We start from the raw sequence: 21,641 nt of genomic DNA, 5'->3' as shown, positions 1-21,641 counted from the left end.
TCATATGGTCATTGACCCTACTATTCATGAAAAATGATGAATTTTTACCTATATATTCATACGATGAAGGGAGTAATTAATTTAAGTGTAATATAACATTACATTATTATTAACCACATCAAATTACTAACCAAAATAATGATTATTCTACTCAAAGCGTGAAACGTACATTAACGATAAGCAGAATACAATATTAGTATAAAAAAAAGAATGAAAAGATCAATATATATAAATATCAAACATTGATCTAAGTTTCGATTCCATTTGAAGTGGAAGAAAGATGGGAAAGAAGGTGTTTATCATTCTCAAATTTAGCCATGTCATCCTCCGTCATATTAACCCAAGCCTCGATGCCTTGACCTTGTTTCGTGTCGAGGAAAGTAACAACATTGTCGATAAACACACTCGATGTTGTTACCCATTCAGGCATTCCCCATCCAAAATCAACTTCATATATCGGAAAATGACACCAACTACTGAATGAATACCTTGCCATCCCTCCTTTTAAACATTCCATAAATGCTTCCATTGAAAAATGCAACTCCCCCTTCTTAAGTTCCTCTAGAGTCTCCGCATTCACACCTCTAATCGAATCTTTTATCCTCCTCCCAATTTCGTAACAACATTCACCTTCTCTATCATCATCGGTATCAATCACAGCTGCTGCAATCCACACGAGATTCCCAAAAGACTGCTCGGGAATCGGGGGATTGAGTCGTTGCCTCACATTCACCGAATTAAGGACCATAGACTTAGTATTATTAGTAGCAGCCATGATCCGGCTCGCTATAAAAGCAGATAAAGCCTGCACTCGCGACAACTTTTCACCATTCGTGCTGTATTTATCTCTTAGAGCTGATATTGTTAAAGCATCAAAGACGAATGGCTTAGTGACGACCTTTTCCTTGAATACCCATTGCGAGAGATCAAACCCGGATATGATTTTCGGTGGAAATATAGAGTCCGAAACAAAAGGAGGAGCCTCAACATCATTCCCTCTTGCAACTGCAGCCCAACAGTTTAGGAATGTTAACTCCGAAGAAGCATCTCCAAGCATATGCGGCATAGCGAATGAAAGGGCTAATCCGCCACATTTGAAGTATGTAATTTGAAACAATGATCCATATTGATACACGCCTTTCTCGGGTTGTAAAGGAATGAACTTTTTGCTGTAATTATGGTATTGGTTTCGGTTTTGGAGAATGTCGGAGAGTTGACAATTAGCTTTTGTTTCAATAAAGAGAGCGCCTTGGTCGTTGCAATTTGCATAGGAGTAGTTTTTGATGCGTCCGGCAAGAGGGTAGAATATGGTTAAAGATTTTGATAGAGATTGTTTTAAAAGTTGGGATCTTTGTAAGTTGGGAATGTTGGATTTTGGGTAGAAGAGAATGATGGGTATGGAAACCGGGTATTGGTTTTGATCAATCGATGAGAATTGGAGTTTACGGAGATGTTGAGGTGTCGGAGAAGATGGCTTGATTAATTCCTTGGAAATGAACTCAACTTCAATCCCCATTTTCAACGAACAGACAATAAAAACGTTTGATTTACGTATTGTTAGCTGTTTGCTCGAGTAATTAAAGTGGTTTGTTTAGGCATAATGATATAGTTTTAGATATATATACTGAAACTGAAATGGAATGATTTGAATTTGATCCGGTGGTCAACAAGGGACACCTTGAAATGTTTAAGGTTTGCAAAATAAAATATTGCCAGTATTTACCTGTCAAATATAGTATAGGAAAATTAATTAATATCATATTCGATCGTACTACAACGTGCTGAGAATATATGAAAATTATTAATATTATACATGCAGATGGCTCTAGCAGAGCCCCCAAGGACCTCCTATATAATAATTTAATAGTATTCATATGAAGAAGCTAATAATATAGTCTGCTACAATGGTAGTACAATATAAAGGTGTCTTAACAATAATGAAAATAAATATAAATTTAGTAGTATGGTTATTGGAAGAGAACAAATTTAATCGCGCTCATGCAATCTCAAGCCTCGTTAATGGAATATAACCTCATTAAGGGAACATGCGTTTTGTTACGCCTATATTTTAATTGGGACGATTTTGTGATTAATTTTTCTGGTCTAATTAATTGGACCGAATTGATAAATTATTAAATTTTTGGCCTAATTATTTAATTTAGTTAAATTAATTAGCTTGTGTTAATTAATTGACATTTGGTTAATTATATTAATTGTGTTTTTCTTTTAAAGAAATTATACTAATTGTTTTTATTAGTTAATTTGATTAAAATTGGATTGTTACTCGAGATTAAGTTGGAAGTTGGATGATGTGGTTGAATCCTGAAAATCCACTTGTCAATCTGTAACCGCAAAAAAGTAAGGTTAAAGGAGAACCGTTTGTACGATAAACCCGCTTGATGTCTAAATCAATTCGTGGAGAAGACTCGCTACAGAAAAAGTGGGCTTTAACAACACTTTTCTACCAACACGTTCATAAAGTGTCCCATGGACTCAACTAAAAAAAAACTCAACCGTATTATTTGATTTCTTTTACCCTTTCCTTTTTTTGTCTTTTCTAACAAGATTTAGGTGCCATTCGGTAATTTTCGTAGCTCTCTTCATCATCTTACTTCTGGTTCTGGAGTTTATTCTCTCTTCGCCTATCTTTATATCTCACTTTGTTTTTATTTTTTTGGAGATGGTTGTCGAGGAGATTGTTTAGTGGAAAACTCATAACCCACCCATCCCGATGTGATTCGAACCCATGACCTCAACAGTCATAGGTAAGCCTTCAACCAATAGGCTAAAAGCTTGAGGGTGCTTCTTTTCTTCATGGAACCTAGATCAAATTAAGTTTAAATCTCTCTATATATACTTTTTTTTTTTTTTTGTTTTCTTCTTTTTCAACTGTGGTTTTGAATTTGTTTATTTTATTCCCTTTCTAGGGTTCTACTTTTTCTTCTACTACTACTGTAGATCGATTTCTCCACTTCTAAGGTTGACTAGTTACGTTTTTTGGGGCTTTAAGTTACAGATTTCTTAATGAATTGTTTCCAGTCATGTATTTTCTAGATTTGTATTTTTCTGTTAGGCAAAGCTAATTCGGGGTGGACAAAAAAAAACGATCAAACCGGTAACCGAATCGAAAATCAGTAATCCGAACCGGAAAAAGCGGTTAATCGAACCGGTGGTTTTCTTAATGGTTAAAAAAATTGATAGGTACCGGTTTCGGTTTTGGTTTTGGGTTAGAGTTTCAAAAACCGCGGTTAACGGTTAACCGAACCATTTAATAAATATAAATATTAAAAACATTAATATAATATATAAAATATATAAAATATATTATATAACATACATTATATTATAAGATTAAAAAAAAGTCTTTAACATAGATTATAACATATATTAATATAAATATATAACATAGATATACTGGTTTACTTAAAAAAAATGCTCTCCTTTAAACATAAGTATTTTGACGAAATATTATTTACATTTCTTTATATTTTAAATGTAAACTTGATGGATTTTTTATAGTTCGGTACTTATGTTTGAATTCTGAACTTTTATATAAATTCGTTTTGTTTGAATTTTTGAAATTATGTGTATTTTAATATTGTTTAAAAATTTAGGTTTGGGTAAAAATTATGGTTAACCGTTGATTTTTGGTTAACTAGTGAGAATTGGTTAAAAACCGTTAACCGTAAAACCTAACCGAAATTAATGGTTAACCGGTTGTATGGTTAACTGATTGATATGGACCGGTTTCAGTTTGGATGGTTAAAAAACCGTTGATAACGGTTCGGTTAATTTTTTTTCCTAATAGACAGGTTAACCAAACCGTGCCCACCCCTAAAGATAATGTTAAATCGTAACTCTTGATCAATTATTCAAACTAAAAAGTACATTAAACTATTAAGTAATTCAAACTCCATTTAACATGTATAAAACAATTATCATGTTCCTCTAAAATAAAATATATCTATATATATTATAAAACATTAATGATTGAGCTAAGGTGTCAATTTCTCTTATTTTACTGATAAAAAATATAATATATTAAGTTTAATTATATTATTATATTTATCTATAAAAATATTATTTAAAAAAATATAAAAATAAAATAATAAATTCAATTTAGCTAACACTGTATCATTAATTTTAATTATTAAATTACAAGAAATTTTAATATTCATATGCTCAAGATGAATACTTACATTATATGGATTACATGGATCAAAAACTAATTTTAATCAACACTGGCCGTTAGAGCGAATAGTACTACTATATGAAACCAGTTAGTCAACTTGAGCATATTTTTATTTTTGTGTTTCTTAAACTTTTTTTTTTAGGTAAAATGTTACAAAAGTTAACAAATCAGGAGAATAAAAAAGAAAGTAGTATATTTAAAACATTATTGTGAGTATCATTAAATAAAATGAAATGGAGTATGTAAATGATAATGAGATAACGTGTTAATATTCTTTTATCAAAATTTGAAAATACAAATAAATAAATAGGTAAAGAATTGTGAAATTGAATTCTAGGCAAATCACATAACCAAAAACCCATTGTAACTACTCTAATCCATGCAATCCAACCCATTTTAAAAAAACTAGCCCAACCCATCCAACACATCTCACTCATTTTATACTACTCTTATATGGGTTGGGTTGAAAACCAACTATAAACCATATAACCCATTTTTTTAAATCCCTATATTTGGGTATTTAGGATTGTGGAAAGTGCACTTGAAGAGCAATTTCCTCATCACGTGGGCAAATTATTAGAAGCATCCGGTTTTCCATATCAAATAGAGAACCTCCCATACAAATTTTGACACGTGTAACATGAACCCACACATATTATAAGAGGTCCTACTATTTTAATTATTACGTTGGGTCACAACAAGGTTGTAAAAGACGCTACGCACTAGTCGGGCGGAGAGGGCCCTTACTGATTAATCGGCGATTAATCGGTGATTAATCAGGATTAATCGGATTTGTATTTTTTATATTTATTTATTTTTTATTAAATAAAGTATTATATAAATACCATTAATATATGAATTATACTATGTAAAAATAATAATATAAAATATTTAGGATAGAAAAACATACATATTTTAATATTATTTATATTAATGTCCTTAAAAAAATAACAAATAGATCAATAAAATAATATTTATAACAAAATATGTCAAAATAAAATAAAATTAATATTCTTAAAAATAAATTTAATAGTTTAAGGTTTTTTTTTATTTTTTGTTATTTAATACTTTTTTTAAAATTAAAAAAGTTGACATAAAATTTAAGGACCAATTTTTTCAAAAAAAGCCGCATGGGAGTCGCCTAGGACCGCCTGGGACCGTCTAGACCCGCCTAGGACCGCCTAGGCGGCCAAAAATCGGTTAACCGATTTATGTCGCCCGATTAGTGAAAATTGAGACGGTGTTCTAAAAATCTCCGCCTAGACGGCCGTCTTGGCCGATTTTTAGAACACTGGGTCACAATACACATGTCCAAATATGAATTGGAGGTCCTCCCAATGACATGGAAGACCCGGTGCGTAATATAAAAACTCCATCACATGAGCATTCTTGAACGTGGATTCACGATCTAAACTATTTACCTATCTCGAGCAACTACAATATAAATTTCAAAAAACCAAAAAGTGCATCCGAAATTTGAAACATCGCAATTTTCGCCGGTTCTTTACCGAATTCCACCATTGAGGAATAAAAATAGTCTGAAACCTTCTAATACTCACAACTTCATTCTAAATAGAAGTATGCCTAACCTGTGTATTCCAAAACGCAATGTTTCAACCTTCTCCTTCACTCACACTTTTAGTTGTAGGCATTTCTGTCACAATTATCGAAGATCAACAATAAAAAATATCACTGGGATCAGCAATTATTCGCACAAACTTCTAAGATGGTCACATACCTTGTCATGTCATTAATACACGCAAAAGGTTCACAACCAATCACCTACAAGGATGGCGACTTTTCACATCAACCTTTAGATCATCATCAGATCCTTTGTTTCTCTTTTATACATCGTTAGCTTTTCCGTATATAAGATAGTGCGATTAGCTAGATAGAAAATGCATTCTTTATTTGTGTATAAATATATACAAACTGAACTTTGATTAATTAGAAAATAGATATATAATTTCTCAATTCCTTTTTATTTCAAATCTTATGATTTATAGCGCTTATAACATGAAATGAACTAACATATTTAATAATTCGGTAAAATCTATCTATAAAATCTGCAAAAGGAAATGTCATTTCTTTTACGTATACATGTATTTTTATCTGTCACGAGCTAAAAAGAATTATAGATGGACTAGGTGTATTTAAAAAAATATTAAGTAGGAGATCGGTGGGATCTTCGGATACTTTGGAAGTGCTTAATGTTTATGTTTTAGAAGGTATTAATATTCTAACTTTCTCGGATCAAAACTCAAGCAGTGTTTCTTTCTCGACACGATCTCTTTCCCAAATGTTATTTTTCAATAGGCTATGAATTCAAACGACGACTTCATCCTTGAACATTTTATTTTGACTTTTTAAATTAAATAAAAAAATTTAATTAATTAAACTTTTAAGTATTATTATCAAATAAATTAAAACATATAAACAATTAATTTATTAAATTTTAATTGCTTATTAAGGAACCTTTTGGTTTAACTGTTACTGTTATTGTTTGTTGTTTGCTACTTACTATTGGAATTTAATTACACGTGCTCCCTATCTTTATCCACGTTCGATTGTCATTCAAAAAAGTCAAAAGTTAGAGATTAAAATTATATAAAAAAAAAAAAAAAAAAAAGTAATTTTTATTTCCAATGTTTTTCTTCGTCTTTCATGCTTTTATTTCTCTTTATTGTGTTTGTTAGGTGTTTCTTCTACTCCTAATGAAATTTTGGTATCTCTTGATGCTTCACATATTAATTTTCTTGTCATGTTTTCTTAAAAATTTCTTTCTCTTTCTTTGTCATTTGTTCCTCCTTCCCTCTCCTTTCTATGTGTCATCTCACTCTCCCTCAATTTTTTGTAATTTTCTGTCATATTATTTTGATTTTCTCTCTCTTTGTTTTGTCTCTAATATACTCCTTAATTAGCTTCATTGCATGGTTGATTAATTGGTATTTCTAATGAGCTTCCTTTCTGATATTTCTAGTTATTTAATGCCAAAATAGACAAAGATTAAGCTACATGATTGATTGAATTGAATTGAAAATTTTATTTATAAATTGGAGGACAAAATGAAGAACATATTTGTCCACATCCCCATATCGATTCAAATCCCCATCAGAATCCCCATTTCACATCACTCAATTTCTAAGTAGTATCTTTTTTCAATATAATTTACAATTTTACTGAATTGGCACTTGGGATATAGTTCATTATATTTTTTTAACTTGAACCAAAATCATTTTATTATTAATATAAATTATAATTAAATTATTTTATAGAATATGTAATTATCATAATATAATAATAATTATTCAAAAATTAATATTATTTATATATATATATATATATATATATATATATATATATATAAAATATTTTTAAGAATTCCCATATAAAATTTTCATAGGCATATAGCGGGGATGGGGATAAAGATCCCAGTAGGGTGGGAGAGAGGTCTACATCCTACCTCTCAGGGATTTTTTTTCCCATCTCCAAAGGTAAATGTGAATTCTCCATTATTATTTTTTTTTAATTTATATAAGAATAAACCTACTCACTTCTAAGATTATGACAAACTACAACTCTCAATAAGAGTTTATAATAGAATTTACATATTACCTACTAATAAATTTTGAATTTTGAATGAGTAAGAAATATAACTCCAAACTTGACAAATAAAGATATCAATTCTTTACGGGCCAATTTGGCATTCCTTTTCCAGAGTTTAAAAGCAACTTTCTAAGCTTTCCTAACTAAAAACAATGTTCGGTAAATGTAAAATTATTTTTCTTAACAGTTGGAAAAGCTACGATTTGTATTTTTTTAGAGAAAGTAGTTTTCACAACTTGGCGAAAAAATGTAAATTTTATTTTACAAAAACAACTTTAACTTTCAACATAATATATATATATATATATATATATATATATATATATATATATATATATTATTTACTTTTATAACTTTTATCATGTGATATCAGACGAATATAAACTCAACACATGGCACTTACGAAACCCGAACTAACACCCGAGAAAAGAGAACATGTGGCATCACCATAACTAAACTGGTTAATACGATTCCATATTGGAGAACTCAACTTGGGAAGTCTCAAAAGATACAATCAAGGATCCACATGTTACAGCAATCATATATGATCCCGTGAATCACCGGGTCTAGTGGGTTTGAGGGATATGAAGGTCTGATATTTGGCTACACATTCACCTATCAATAGGTGAGATGTGGCATATCATGCTCCTATACTCACAACCGTCTTTTATAGCTCAATCACAATATAAATAGAGTAACCACAACTCAAGGTATATTACTTCATTCATTCATTAAGCTTACATATTAGCTTTGATTTACTATTGTGTTTATCCTCAAGTCTTACCTTAAATTGACTTAAACATCGAAGCGGGTGTTAGACGAGGTGCCGCGGCCTAATCTCCCGGGCGGACCGGGGGGTGGACACCTCATGGCGACGTAAGCGGTGATTGGCGCCGAAAGCAACCAATCGTGGAATCAAGCTGCTCGGCAGGACCGGAGCTCGGAGATATGGAAAAGTCGCCACCCACGAATGGGAAAATAAACACCGATCCCTTGCGGGAGACCGGTGTGGGTTCGGGAAACTTAGGTACGAGCCGAGAAGGCTAGCTCCTTTCCGGAGAAAGGCTACTAGGCACCCCGACATCGCCCGGTTATGAACCACCGGCCTCCTACTCAGCATGTTAGGCGATAACGAACTAATCGTATATTTCTTTAAGTTTAAAATTCATTTGAAACCTTTTCTTTCTCGTTTTGAAAACCGTTTTGAGCATACATTATTGAAAAGCCATTTTAGTAAAGAATCACCCATTTACATCAGTTCAATATACATAGGAAAGAGAGGGGGAGAAGGAAGAATTGATTTATTTGTAACGTGATTTATGCTTCGTGTCACATACTAATTCTATACTAATTCACTTCCCCAAAACGAGTTTATTTACATGGTTCGTACCTTAATCGTTGTTGGAACGATTTAGGTACGTTTCAAAACCCCGTTTAATGATGTTCACTCGAATCGCCGTTGGAACGACTCGGGCGTTGAAAATGTTGGGATAAAAGCCTTTGATAAGAAAACGTGGTTAAACATACAAGTCAATTTTATTTTGTACAAATCCTTTAAGAAAACGATTCAAAACTTCATTATTTACAATGAAAACGATTTTAATTACAAGGTTCGTTTAATCCGTCGTTGGAACGGACTAAGGTTTTAAAACGTGATGTTTTGGAAATGATCTAAAGATGTCAAGAAAATATTATTTGCACTTTGAGAACCTCTAGAAAAGCTTTTAGTTTAAATAATCAAATTGAAAACTCTTTTTGGTGATTTATTTCCCCCTTTTGACTCAATGGACTCTTTACTTGTCATAATTACAACAATAAACATATTAAATCAAAATTCACTCCAAATAAAGCCTATTTGAAATATGGACCCATAAATGTCCAAAGAATAAAGAAAATAATATAGACATATTATATACATTTTAGCCAAAAAACCCATGAAATATTTATAGAGAAAATAAGGATAAGTGAAAAGATACTATGTAATAAACATATAAGAAATGATAATAAAAATACTAAATATAATACATTTTTACTTTAAACATAATACATTTTTACTTTAAACATGTGAAAATAATAGATAAAGCTCCTAAATAAGAAAATAACATTTATCCCCAAAATAGTTTCACCTAATAATAACTAGTATAACCCGAATAGCCAAAAAACTATATATATATATATATACATAATGTAGTTTAAATATCAAAATAAAACCCATTATCCACAAAATATCTACTAATTAATTACTTCCAAAATACCCAAGTAAATAACATTCTAAAATAAAATCCATTATCATTTAAATGAAGGAAAAAGAAAATATATATATACGTATACTTATATTAGATTAAATCAAAAAATGATATATAAATATCCTAAATAACTATATGTACCAACTATCCAAAAATAGTTTGAAAACATTTATTACATAAATATACATATATGTACAAAGGATTAAAAGCTTAAAAGTTGAGAAAGAGGGACCAAAACAGCATTTTTTACATTCCAGCAGATTTACCGACGGAAAATCCGTCGGTAATCAGCAATTAGTGACAGAAAACGCAAATTACAGCAGCACTCCAATTATTTCCAGATTTATTCAAAAGCTTTAAATTAAGTCTAATTCAATCGTTTTGGATTTCCGAACTACCAAAAATGGATCATAGTCAATAACGGAAGTTCCTAAAACGACGTTTTTATTTTAAAACGTTATTTGGAAATTTCTTTTTTAAGAAACTTATAATTACAACGTCTTTTAATACTCGAACTACCTTTTTATCGGATCACGGTTCGTATTGGGATATCAAAACGAGGTTTTTATTTTAAAACAAAACCAAATTTTATTCAACACGAGACGAAAATTAAATAAATACGCAAAATTAAATAAAACGTGGTAAATAAATAAATAGCTAAATAAATAAAATTATAACATAAAAATAAATAAAGGAAAAGAAATAAATTAAATAAAATAAAACGAGTCTAGTCCTCGGATAATACCTTAAGTTCGGTATTGACGATTGAAATCGGTTGATTCCACGAATCGTGCTTTCCCGGTATTTTTTGTGTTTTTAGTAAAATCTTAACTTTTAGGAAATTCGGAATTTTTAGGAAAAAAAATGTTTTTTCCCAAAAAAAAGTCACTTCTCTCTCTAAAATGTTAGAGTGAGAAATTCCTCTCCCAAAAATCCTCCCCCCAAATGCATGGGGATCCGTGCCTTTTATAGGCATTGGATCCCCGGACGGAATGGGCGACGCCCGAGCAAGATCGGGCGTCGCCCAAAGGGTTTTTGGGCGGCCGCCCAAGCCATGTTGGGCGGCCGCCCAACCTCTGTTGGGCTACCGCCCAACAATTGTTGGGCGATCGCCCAACAGAGTTAGGCGAGCGCCCAACAATCGTTGGGCGCGCGCCCCACCGACGTTGGGCGCTCGCCCGACGATTGTTGGGCGTTCGCCCAACGTCGTTGGGTGCTCGCCCGACGCCTGCCGGGGCGCGTCTCGCGCCGTCGGGCGCACACGCCCCGTGGCTGTCGAGCGCGCGCTCCGCGCCGCCGGACTCGTGCGTCCAACGGACGTCGAGCGCGCGCTACTCGCAGTCGGACGCGTGCGTCCAGCGAACATCGAGCGCGCGCCCCGTGCTGCCGGGCGGGCATCCGACCATCGTTGGACGCGCGTCAGCTGCCGCTAGGCGCTCGCACCGCGCCGCTGAGCACTCGCGAGCCGCCCAATCGACGACCGCGAACCATCGCAACTTCTCCTTCCTTATTATATATTATTTTTTTTGTTTTTAAAACTTCCGGAATCAACCGTTTCAACCTTCTTGTTTACAGGTTTTCGTCACAGGTCCTCCGACTCGATGTCTACAGTTGCCCCTACTTTCCTATTTTGACAGCGATGTGTGTGTTTTGAAAACGTTTTTTGCTAACGCAACACATGCAATGTAAAACATATAAAAGTAAAAGACACGTAAAGAGTAGGAGGAAGAATACCTGACCTTCGCGCTGCGCGTTCCGGTGTCGTTCTCCGATTCTTTCCAGCCTCGCCTCTGAATCGGCCGTCGGTGGATGTTCTTCTCTCGGAATCTAGCGTACGTTGACTGTGGGTAGAACGGCTCAAAAGCAACTTGGTCTACGACCGCGGGAATGATGGCTCAAAAGCGACCCTAGTCTACGACAATGGGTAAAATGGCTCAATAGCAACCCCGGCCTACGACCGTGGGTGGAAATGGCTCAAAAGCGACCCTAGTCTACAACTGTGGGTAAAATGGCTCAAAAGCTACCCCGGTTCACGACCGGGGTAAAATGGCTCAAAAGCGACCCTGGTCCACGACCGCGGGTAAAATGGCTCAAAAGCGACCCCGGTTCACGACCGGGGTAAGAATGGCTCAAAAGCAACCCTGGTCCACGACCGCGGGTAAAATGGCTCAAAAGCGACCCTAGTCTACGACAATGGGTAAGATGGCTCAACAGCAACCCCGGTCTACGACCGTGGGTGAAAATGGCTCAAAAGCAACCCTGATCCACGACCGCGGGTAAAATGGCTCAAAAGCAGAGGTTCTCAATTAACACACTGTTGTCTGTATTTCTTTACTGGAGCTAGTGTCTTGGATGTTTGAATGGTTTGGTAGGAATGTCTTTTTGGTTCGGAATGATTCACATTGTCGATTATTTTTCTGTTGACTGTCGTTTGTATTTTGACTGGTGCCACTGTTCTGTAAAAATTGGTTGTCGTCGGGAGTTCATATCTTGACAGTATTGGTCGCTGTCTGGGAGAAACGCAGGCTGAAACGGACTGCAAATCGGAGGTCTGTGCGCCTGGTAATTAATTATTTACTTTTTACCTTTATGTCACATCGTACTTTTTTCACTATTTACGGGAATGTCATTCCTATTTCCTATATAAGGTGGTGGGGTTCCATTTCAACCCCACACCTTCTCTTTCTTCTCTCTCTCTCTAGATTTTGATTTGGATTTTTCTCGGGATGGATTTGGATGAATGCGATGGCACGAAAGGCATGGAGGAGGTTTACGTGAACCTTGCTAGAGTGGACCCTTTCCATGACCCTACGACGCATCTGAGCCGGACACGCTGCAACGAGGTAAGTACTTTCTCACTTTTTCGTTATTTGGTTCAAATTCTAGGCTTTAGTATCCTTATCCGAACATGATTTGCATGCTAACCTTTAGATTGCCTTAGAGGACTCTAGTTAGAAAACGTGAATTTCTTTACTTACAAGTAACACTTGTTTGCTTTTGAGTAAGAATGTGCGCTATATGCATTGTGAATAGTAAAACTACGACTTTATGCATGCTAACAGTAAAAATAACATGAATAGTGAACGTGAATAGTAAAAAACGTGAATAGTGCACGTGGATAGCGAAAACGTGAATAGTAAAAGCGTGAATGGTGCATGTGAATAGTAAAAACTTAACTAATGCCCGTGAATAGTAAAAACGTGAATAGTGCATGTGAATAGTAAAAACTTAACTAATGCCCGTGAATAATGCACGTGAATAGTAAAAACTTAACTAATGCATGTGAATAGTAAAAACCTTAACTAATGCACGTGAATAGTAAAAACCTTAACTAATGCACGTGAATAGTAAAAACCTAACTAATGCATGTGAATAGTAAAAACTTAACTAATGCACGCGAATAGTAAAAACTTGACTAATGCTCCTTGTCAGTGCGGACGAGAGTGGATTAAAGAATAAAGAATTAACTAAATCCTACATAAATGACCCTAAGGAGAGATTTTACAGAAAATTGGTCCAAATTGACCAGACGTCTCTAGGTTAGATTCTGACCGAAAGAATAACTAGTCTTAACGTGTTTTCATCAAATGCAAGCTTAGGAACCATATTTAAACTTTCCTGTATTGTTCTTTCTAGTTCCTCGAGATTTCCGGGACCACGGCCGAGATCCACGTGTGGTATTCTATGTTAGGCGCCGCGGCGAGAGCCCGTGTGCGTGAGTTGGGCTTTGAGCCCTTTATTTCAGCGCTGCCCCGCACCAATGGGGTGTGCGATCGCTTTGGCCTGCGGGCCCTATGCGAGAGGTGGGTTGATTCGACCCATACCTTCCACCTTTCTTTCGGGGAGATGACCATCTCGCCCCGAGATTTCTCTTTGCTGACAGGGCTGCGGGGGAATAGCACTCCAGTTCCCTTCTGCTTTGATATGATACGTCCGCGGGTCGACCGCGCTAGGCTAGCCGCTTTGATTGGGCCATGAGTTTACCCAGGTGCCAAATCCTCTCCAGCGAAGTTCATTTCTACCGCGAGCCTCTTGAATCGCCGAGATTTTTGTGAGACGGATGACGCTGACTTGGCTGTCCGTAGCTTCCTAGTGTACACTTTGAGTGAGACGATTTTTCGCACCAAGAGCGGGAAGGTACATGCTGGTCTTATTCAGGCTTTTAGCGATTTGGATACGGCGGCGTCTTATGTTTGGGCGGGGGCGGGCCTAGCCTTCCTATATAAGTTTTTGGATTTGACTTGCCGGAAGCGCAAGGACTTCGGTGGTTACACATTCGCTCTTCTGGTATGTGTGTACCCTGGACTCGTCCTTTCTATCTTCTTCATGCTTTCCGTTCGTAACCTTTGTTTTTTACAAGCAGGTTTGGGCGTACGAGAGGCGGATTCTTCCTAGCCAGTCTCGGCATCGGTCACGAGTACCGAGGCTCCCTCTCATGACTCGGTGGAGAGAGTTCGATTTAGGCGCAGAGAAGAGACGGACGGTGGTGCGGCTCCTAGACTGGATTGACTCGCGGACCTTGGGACAGGTAGATATCTTCTAGTCGTGCTAGATTCTTGTTTGATTGGATCTGACTTTTTTTTTGTGTTTTTAGATCAAGTTTAGGTGGGACGACCTTGACTTCGGTCCCGACTATGCGTACGTGACTTTGATCCAGGAGCAGCAGTGCGTGCTCACCGGCCCTTGCGTGCGGGCCTGGTACTCAGGCGATCGGGGCATCACCGGGATTAGAGCGTCACACTGGTCCCCGGGCGAGATCCCCGTTTCCATGTTCGCGGTGCGGACCATGCCCTTGTCGGTTATCCGTCAGGACTTGACCCGTCGGTTCGTGGGTAGAGAGGTGTGGGTTCACGCCGGGGGCCGTGATCTTTACCTATCGACTTTGTTGAGCGCAAGGGATGCCCCAGCGGTGGCGATGGATGTGGATCCCGTGGCAGACGTGTTTTCGCGGGAGGCTGTCGCGGCAGTCTTCGGTCAGGAGGAGGTCCCGGTGAGTGGTTCAGCCTATTTACCTTTATTCACGAGATAGCTAGCGGTATTTATTGTGTTTTCATTTGCAGGAGGGGTCCTAGAGGAGTGCTCATTTGTCAGACTTCTTCGATAGCGCTCGGGCTCAGACATCTGCGAGCGAGCCCCCCTACTATGTCGGCGAGTCCTCCAGCGCTGCCCGGCCGGAGAGATCCTCTTTGGGTGTGCCCGTTCCGGACTACGAGAGAGATTTCGCGACCCTTTGCTATAATGAGTCCGGGGTAGCCTACGCGGGTGTCGAGATGGCTCCTCCCGTCTTCATATCGAGGGTACCATTTGACCCTTCCGATGCTTCTCAGACTACGAGAGAGACTTGTACTGACTACGTGGGGCTGTCCGGTTACCTCAAAGACCGCCTCAGCTTGCGCTGTGCCGACCACCTGGTATATATCCTTGCCTTATTTTAGTGTAGTGGAATGCACGCATGTATGTATGATTTCTGTTCTTGCCTATGCTGCTTCTTTTTTTTTCACATCTGTTTTTCTTCTTTTTTTGTTCCTTTTTTTAGAGCGATCTTCACGCCCATGAGCGGAGACGGAGTGAGTCGGTGCGGGAGGCCGATGCCAGGGTTGGCCAGGTGTACCAAGAGCGGAACGACCACTGGTCGGAGGTGATGCGGAGGGAGACTGAGGGTCGCCTTGCTGTCGAGGAGAGAGCACGAGTCGCCGAGGAGAGACTCCGAGTTGCCGAGGAGGCCTTATCTGCAGAGCGGGCGTCACGCTTGAGGGATTTTGAGGACTACTGGGATATCCCTCCTTATTAGGCTTTATGGCTTTGTAGTAGTTTTTTATTAGGATTACCCCGATGTATATCTGATGTATAGGGAGCGGGGTGGATAGCATGTAGGCTTTTTATTGTGAAAAGTAAGGTAGGAAATGTATAACTCATGATTCATATTACCATGCATTCAGTAGATTATGATGATTCCAATCATTCTCGTCAAATATATTCATGCCTTTATTTATTTACAAACAACAGAAATACTTAGCCTCTTATACATTATTTTTGTAATTGCTCAAGTTATAACTACTGTTACCAGGACCCGCCTTTCGGTTTTCGGATCCCGGCGATTTTTCTCCTCTCCTTTTACTATCCCGGAATTTTCAAATGAGTGCCCTTTCGGGTTTTCACCCACTGGGATGTCCCTTATTGTTACATAGGCTGCCCTTTACGGGTTTTCAACCTATCGGGAATTTTTTTTTTTTTTTTTTTTTTACGAAAAGTATTTCTTAAGCCTATCCAGGTTGGTAGGTTCGGAGAATTCCATGCCGTCCATAGTAGTTAACTTCACCGCTCCTTTGCTTAGTATCTTCTTCACGAAGAATGACCCTTCCCAGTTAGGCTTAAACTTGCCCCTAGGGTCGGTGTGCGTCACACGGATCTGTTTCAGCACCATGTCCCCCTCTTTGATAGGGCTGGCCTTGACTTTTTTGTTGAAGGCTCGGGCCATGCTTCTCTGATATAGCTGCACATAGTAAAGGGCTTCCATCCTTTTCTCGTCAACCAAAGCCAACTGCTCATATCGCTTCTTCACCCATTCCGTCTCGGGAATCTCTGCTTCCACTGTGATTCTCAACGATCACTTTTCAACCTCAATCGGCAGGACTGCTTCTGCTCCGTACATTAAGGAGAACGACGTTGCCCCAGTTGACGTCCTAACCGTCGTGCAATAAGCCCATAAAGCGAGCGGAAGCTGTTCGTGCCAGTTCCGATGCGATTCTACTGTCTTTATGAGAATTCTTTTAAGGTTCTTATTAGCTGCTTCTACTGCCCCATTAGCTTGTGGTCGATAAGGAGAAGACCTGTGATGTTCAATGCCATATTCTCGGAAGAGACTTCTTACTTCCCCCTGAAACTGGACCCCGTTATCCGTAATTATGTGATGAGGTACTCCAAACCTGGTGATCAAGTGTTTCTCAATGAACTTCCTCATCTGCTTGGATCCCAATTTGCTAAACGACTCTGCCTCTACCCACTTGGTGAAGTAATCGATGGCGACTGCAATAAACTTGTGCCCATTCGAAGCATTAGGCCTTACCTCACCAATGATATCAATGCCCCAGGCCGCAAATGGCCAAATAGGTGCTAACACATGTAATTCCATGGCTGGAAGGTGACTACAATCTCCGTGGATTTGACAATCGTGGCATTTCTTTGCATATTCGTTACAATCTCTTTCCATGGTGAGCCAATAGAAGCCTTGTTTGACAATTTTCTTGGCTAACACTGCTCCTCCCATATGGGCCCCGTAAATTCCCGAGTGTACTGATTCCATTGCTTTGCGGGCTTCTTCCGCATCCAAGCACCTCAGTTGTAACCCATCGGTGTGCCTTTTATAAAGCAAATCGTTGTGGATGACGAAATGATGAGCTAACCTTCTAATCACAGCTTGATCTCTAAGTTCTGACTCTGCCGGGTATGTTCCACTCTTCATGAAGTTTACGATATCGAAATACCACGGCTTTTCATCTGCCCCTAATAGCATTACGTCTTCGTAGCATGGTTTGTGAGATCTCCTTAATACCAACGGCTTTGAGGCAAGGTTCCAAGGGTTGTCCCAAACTGACACCAATGTGGCCAACGCGTCTGCCGCCTGGTTCTGTGCTCGAGGGATATGATGAAAACGACATTCCTGGAATCTTTGTGCCAACCCATCTAGCTGGTCTAGGTATGGACGTAGCCTTTCTTCCTTCACTTCCCAGTTTCCTTGTGCCTGTTCGATGATCAGCTTCGAGTCGCCCCAAATTTCAACATATGATGCCCCCAGTGCTGCTAGTGATTCCAACCCATAGATGCACGCTTCATATTCGGCCATATTATTAGTGAGAGGGAAGGATAGCTTCTTTGCCATCGGGATCCTTTCTCCCTCTGGTGAGATAAGTAATACCCCTACTCCGGCTCCATTCGAATTAACTGCTCCATCAAAGAACATTTTCCATGGTATAACTTCTATTGCGTTCAAGTGCTCATCGGGGAAATCATAGTTTATCTCTTCTTCTTCTGCGCTCAGGGGTTGGTTGGCCAGAAATTCTGCTACGGCCCTCCCCTTGATAACCTTCTTCGTTACGTATTCAATATCAAACTCGGACAAAAGCAACAACCATCGGGCTAGCTTCCCTGTTAGAGACGGAGTTCGGTACAGATACTTCACGGGGTCCATCCGGGAAATAATGATCACTTTGTAAGATTGAAAATAGTGCCGTAGTTTCTTTGTTAGCCATACTACTGCTACGCACATCTTTTCGATCATGTTATACTTAAGCTCGTACTCCAGGAACTTCTTACTCAGATAATATACCGCGTGCTCCACGCCCGTGTCCCCTTCCTGGGCCAGCATTGCCCCAATGGATCGCTCCTCGATTGCCACATAGAGGAGCAGCAGTTTTTCCAGTTTAGGCGGTCTCAGAATTGGCGGATTAGACAAGTAATCCCGGACCTTCTCTAAGGCCTGCTGACACTTATCATTCCAAATCGTGGGTTGATCTTTCCTTAACAACTTAAAGATTGGCTCGCAGATTGCGGTGAGTCTCGCTATGAACCGACTGATATACTGAACCTGCCCCAGAAACCCTCTCACTTCTTTCTCATTCTTCGGTGCTGGCATTTCTCTTATGGCCTTCACTTTGTCGGGATCTACTTCAATTCCCTTATTTCCGATTATATAGCCCAAGATTTTCCCCGATGAAACGCCGAAGAAGCACTTCTTCGGGTTTAACCTTAGTTTGAATTCCGCAATTCGGGCCAAAAACTTCTCAAGTGCAACAAAATGCCCTTCTCTTGTCTCCGACTTGATCATCATGTCATCCACATAAACTTCTACCTCCTTGTGTATCATATCATGGAACGGCGTTGTAGCCATTCGCTGGTAAGTTGCCCCAGCATTTTTCAAACCAAACGGCATCACCCTATAACAGTATGTTCCCCACTCAGTTGTGAACGAGGTTTTTGCTTTGTGCTTTTCGGCCATCTGAACTTGCATGTAGCCCATGAAACCATTTACATTCGTGTGTAAGACACTTGATGCTGCGCTGTCGATCAACACATCAATATGAGGCAATGTGAACTCATCTTTCGGGCATGCTTTGTTAAGATCTCTATAATCGACGCACATTCTCACTTTGCCGTCCTTCTTCGCGATGGGCACTACATTTGCGACCCAAGGGGGATAGTCGATTACTTCGATGAACCCTGCTTCTAACTGCTTCTTCACTTCTTCTCTGATCTTATCTGCCCATTCCGATCTCATGCGTCGGAGTTTCTGTTTCACGGGCTTAGCATCGGGGTATGTCGGAATACGGTGAGTTACGATTGATCGATCGATTCCTGGCATGTCTTCGTACATCCAAGCAAACACTATTTCGTATTTTTTAATTATTCTCTCAAATTCTTTCCTCTCTTCAATAGTTAATTCTTGAGCAATTTGTATAAGTTTAGGATTTTCATCCGTGCCAAGATTGAAAGTTGACATTTCTATTGCATTGATTTCAAATGTAGGCATGTTATATGAATGAGAATGCATGGAATGATCACAATCAACATCAAGCAAGTAAGCAAAATCAGAATTCATTTCACTGATAGTGTTGGCGAGTACATCATCTGATTCAAATAAAGCAGTAATACAATTTTCATCATCGAGGTCCTCGGGTTTCTCATGAGCTTTGGAGGTACTAGGCTCATTCACCGCTCCTGCAGTTGCTTCAATAGTGATGACTTGCTCCTCGGCATTCAAGTCTAACATCATAATCTCCTCGACAAAGCAGCTCACTTTTCCACTGCCCCAGTCAGTCACATCATTGAAGATCTCAAACCCCGGCAGAATCTTCCCTTCGGTGCTAGTCCACGACTCAGGGGTCCCTGAATAAACCTTTCCATGCCCTTCATTCACGAAATACTTCCTTAGGCCCACTTTTCCTTCACTACTTGCATTGGACGGACCTCCCTGTTCATATCCTAAACCCCTCCGGGTTTTCTGACTCTTGAAGTCCAGAAATTCTGGCAGCCCTTGATGGTGTGCTCCCAAACCCATACCAGGGATGAAGCCTCCCTTCATCATTTTCACCACATCGGTGGTCATGCTAGACTCGTAGATCCCAGAAACTTAGAATCCGGAGAACAGTTGAGGCTCAATTCCCAATGCTGCCACCGAGCTCAATTTCTCTGCTCTGATCGTCACTATCTCCTCCTCGAAGGGAAACTTGATCATTTGATGGAGCGTGGAGGGCACACCTCCCAACTTGTGGAACCAAGGGCGTCCCAACAATACAGCAAAGGTTACCGGGATATCCAGCACCGTGAATTCAGTTTCTTCCTCATGCGGCCCCACTTTCAACTTGGCCTTAAAGACTCCTTCAATATGCCTACGGCTAGCATCATAAGCCCTAATCACAGTTTCCGAGGCCGTCAAGTCTCCTCTTTCCACTCCCAACTTAGACAAGAGTTTCAACGGGCAGACATTAATAGCCGATCCATCATCGACCATCACACAGCTAGTGTTCTTCCCATTGATTTCCGCTCGGATGTACAAAGGCTTATTGTGAGCCTTCCCCTCTTCTGGGAGATCCTCGTCGGTAAACGTGATTTCAGTTTTCTTTCGAGCCATGATTGCCCCTACTAGTGCTGCCGGTTCGGTATCGGTAGAAATAACCAAATTCTGCAGCTCTTTCATCAGGTTTTCACGGTGGTATTTGGAATGGCATAAAACTTCCCACACTGTGGACTTAGCTTGTGTCTTCTTCAACTGCTCAAGAACTTGGTCATCGGGCTTAGGAGCCGACCCTTCCCCTATCTTAGTCTCAACCATAGGTGCCTTTCCCTCGGCCACTCGACCTGATCTTATCATGACAGCAATTTCTGGCTCATCATCCGATTCATCCCAAATATTGATTGGAATCCTCCGATTAGCATCTTCCTCGTCCGAGGAACTTTCGTAAATATCCACAATCATTAAATCCATAACGTGAGGAACGTTCGGATTCAAATAAAAAGGATCCGTTGATCCATACAAAGCCCAACCTATCAGATCATTGTAATCTCGGAGGGACACTCTGCTCATCCTTCTAGCTGCCAACGGAATAGCTCCTCTCTGTATGCACATAAGCTGCACCTTATCACTCATTGTTTCGTGACACTGCTCATACCGGTGCCTCCACCTCCTAGCATAATCCACAAATGGTTCCTCGGGGAATTGCCTGATCCTATCTAGATCTTCCAGGGATCCCGTCCATGGAACATACATCTCATATCTTGCCACAAAGGCACTCCTGAGCGGTATCCAATGACCCATTTCCTCCTCTGATAGGCCTTGATGCAACAACAAGGCTTCTCCCATTAGGGTTTCCGGGAAATGTTCATGTAATTCACATTGCGGGAATCCGGCGTCGTACATATGGTTGCGGAATAACCTCGCATGCTTAATAGGATCCTGGTATCCACCATACCTAGGCATTTCCAACACTGCCTCGGGCATTTCATAAGAGGGGGAGTCCGGGGTTTGATCCGCCAACATCCATACCGTATACACTTTGATAAACCTCTTCGTTATTGCCGCCCAATCGGTCTTAACATACATC

The 21,641-nt window shown here is 39.2% G+C and overlaps 1 protein-coding gene across 1 annotated transcript; it reads right to left on the bottom strand.

The window, feature by feature from the left end:
* Positions 1-65: 65 nt before the first annotated feature.
* Positions 66-1,642, bottom strand: LOC136201130 (stemmadenine O-acetyltransferase-like). Its single transcript, XM_065991716.1, has one exon. It carries the CDS (start codon positions 1,514-1,516, stop codon positions 248-250), a length of 1,269 nt encoding a protein of 422 aa, XP_065847788.1. The 5' UTR covers positions 1,517-1,642; the 3' UTR covers positions 66-247.
* Between the last annotated feature and the right edge of the window lie 19,999 nt (positions 1,643-21,641).

The sequence above is a fragment of the Euphorbia lathyris genome, chromosome 7 (assembly GCF_963576675.1).
Source record: "Euphorbia lathyris chromosome 7, ddEupLath1.1, whole genome shotgun sequence".
NCBI classification, from domain to species: Eukaryota; Viridiplantae; Streptophyta; class Magnoliopsida; order Malpighiales; family Euphorbiaceae; genus Euphorbia; species Euphorbia lathyris.
The sequence above is the reverse complement of the archived record's forward strand: the minus strand, read 5'-3'. Positions and strand labels throughout refer to the sequence as shown.

Bases quoted from the DNA above. Each gene is read 5' to 3' on its own strand.
- LOC136201130 (XM_065991716.1), bottom strand. From the start codon at position 1,516: ATGGGGATTGAAGTTGAGTTCATTTCCAAGGAATTAATCAAGCCATCT.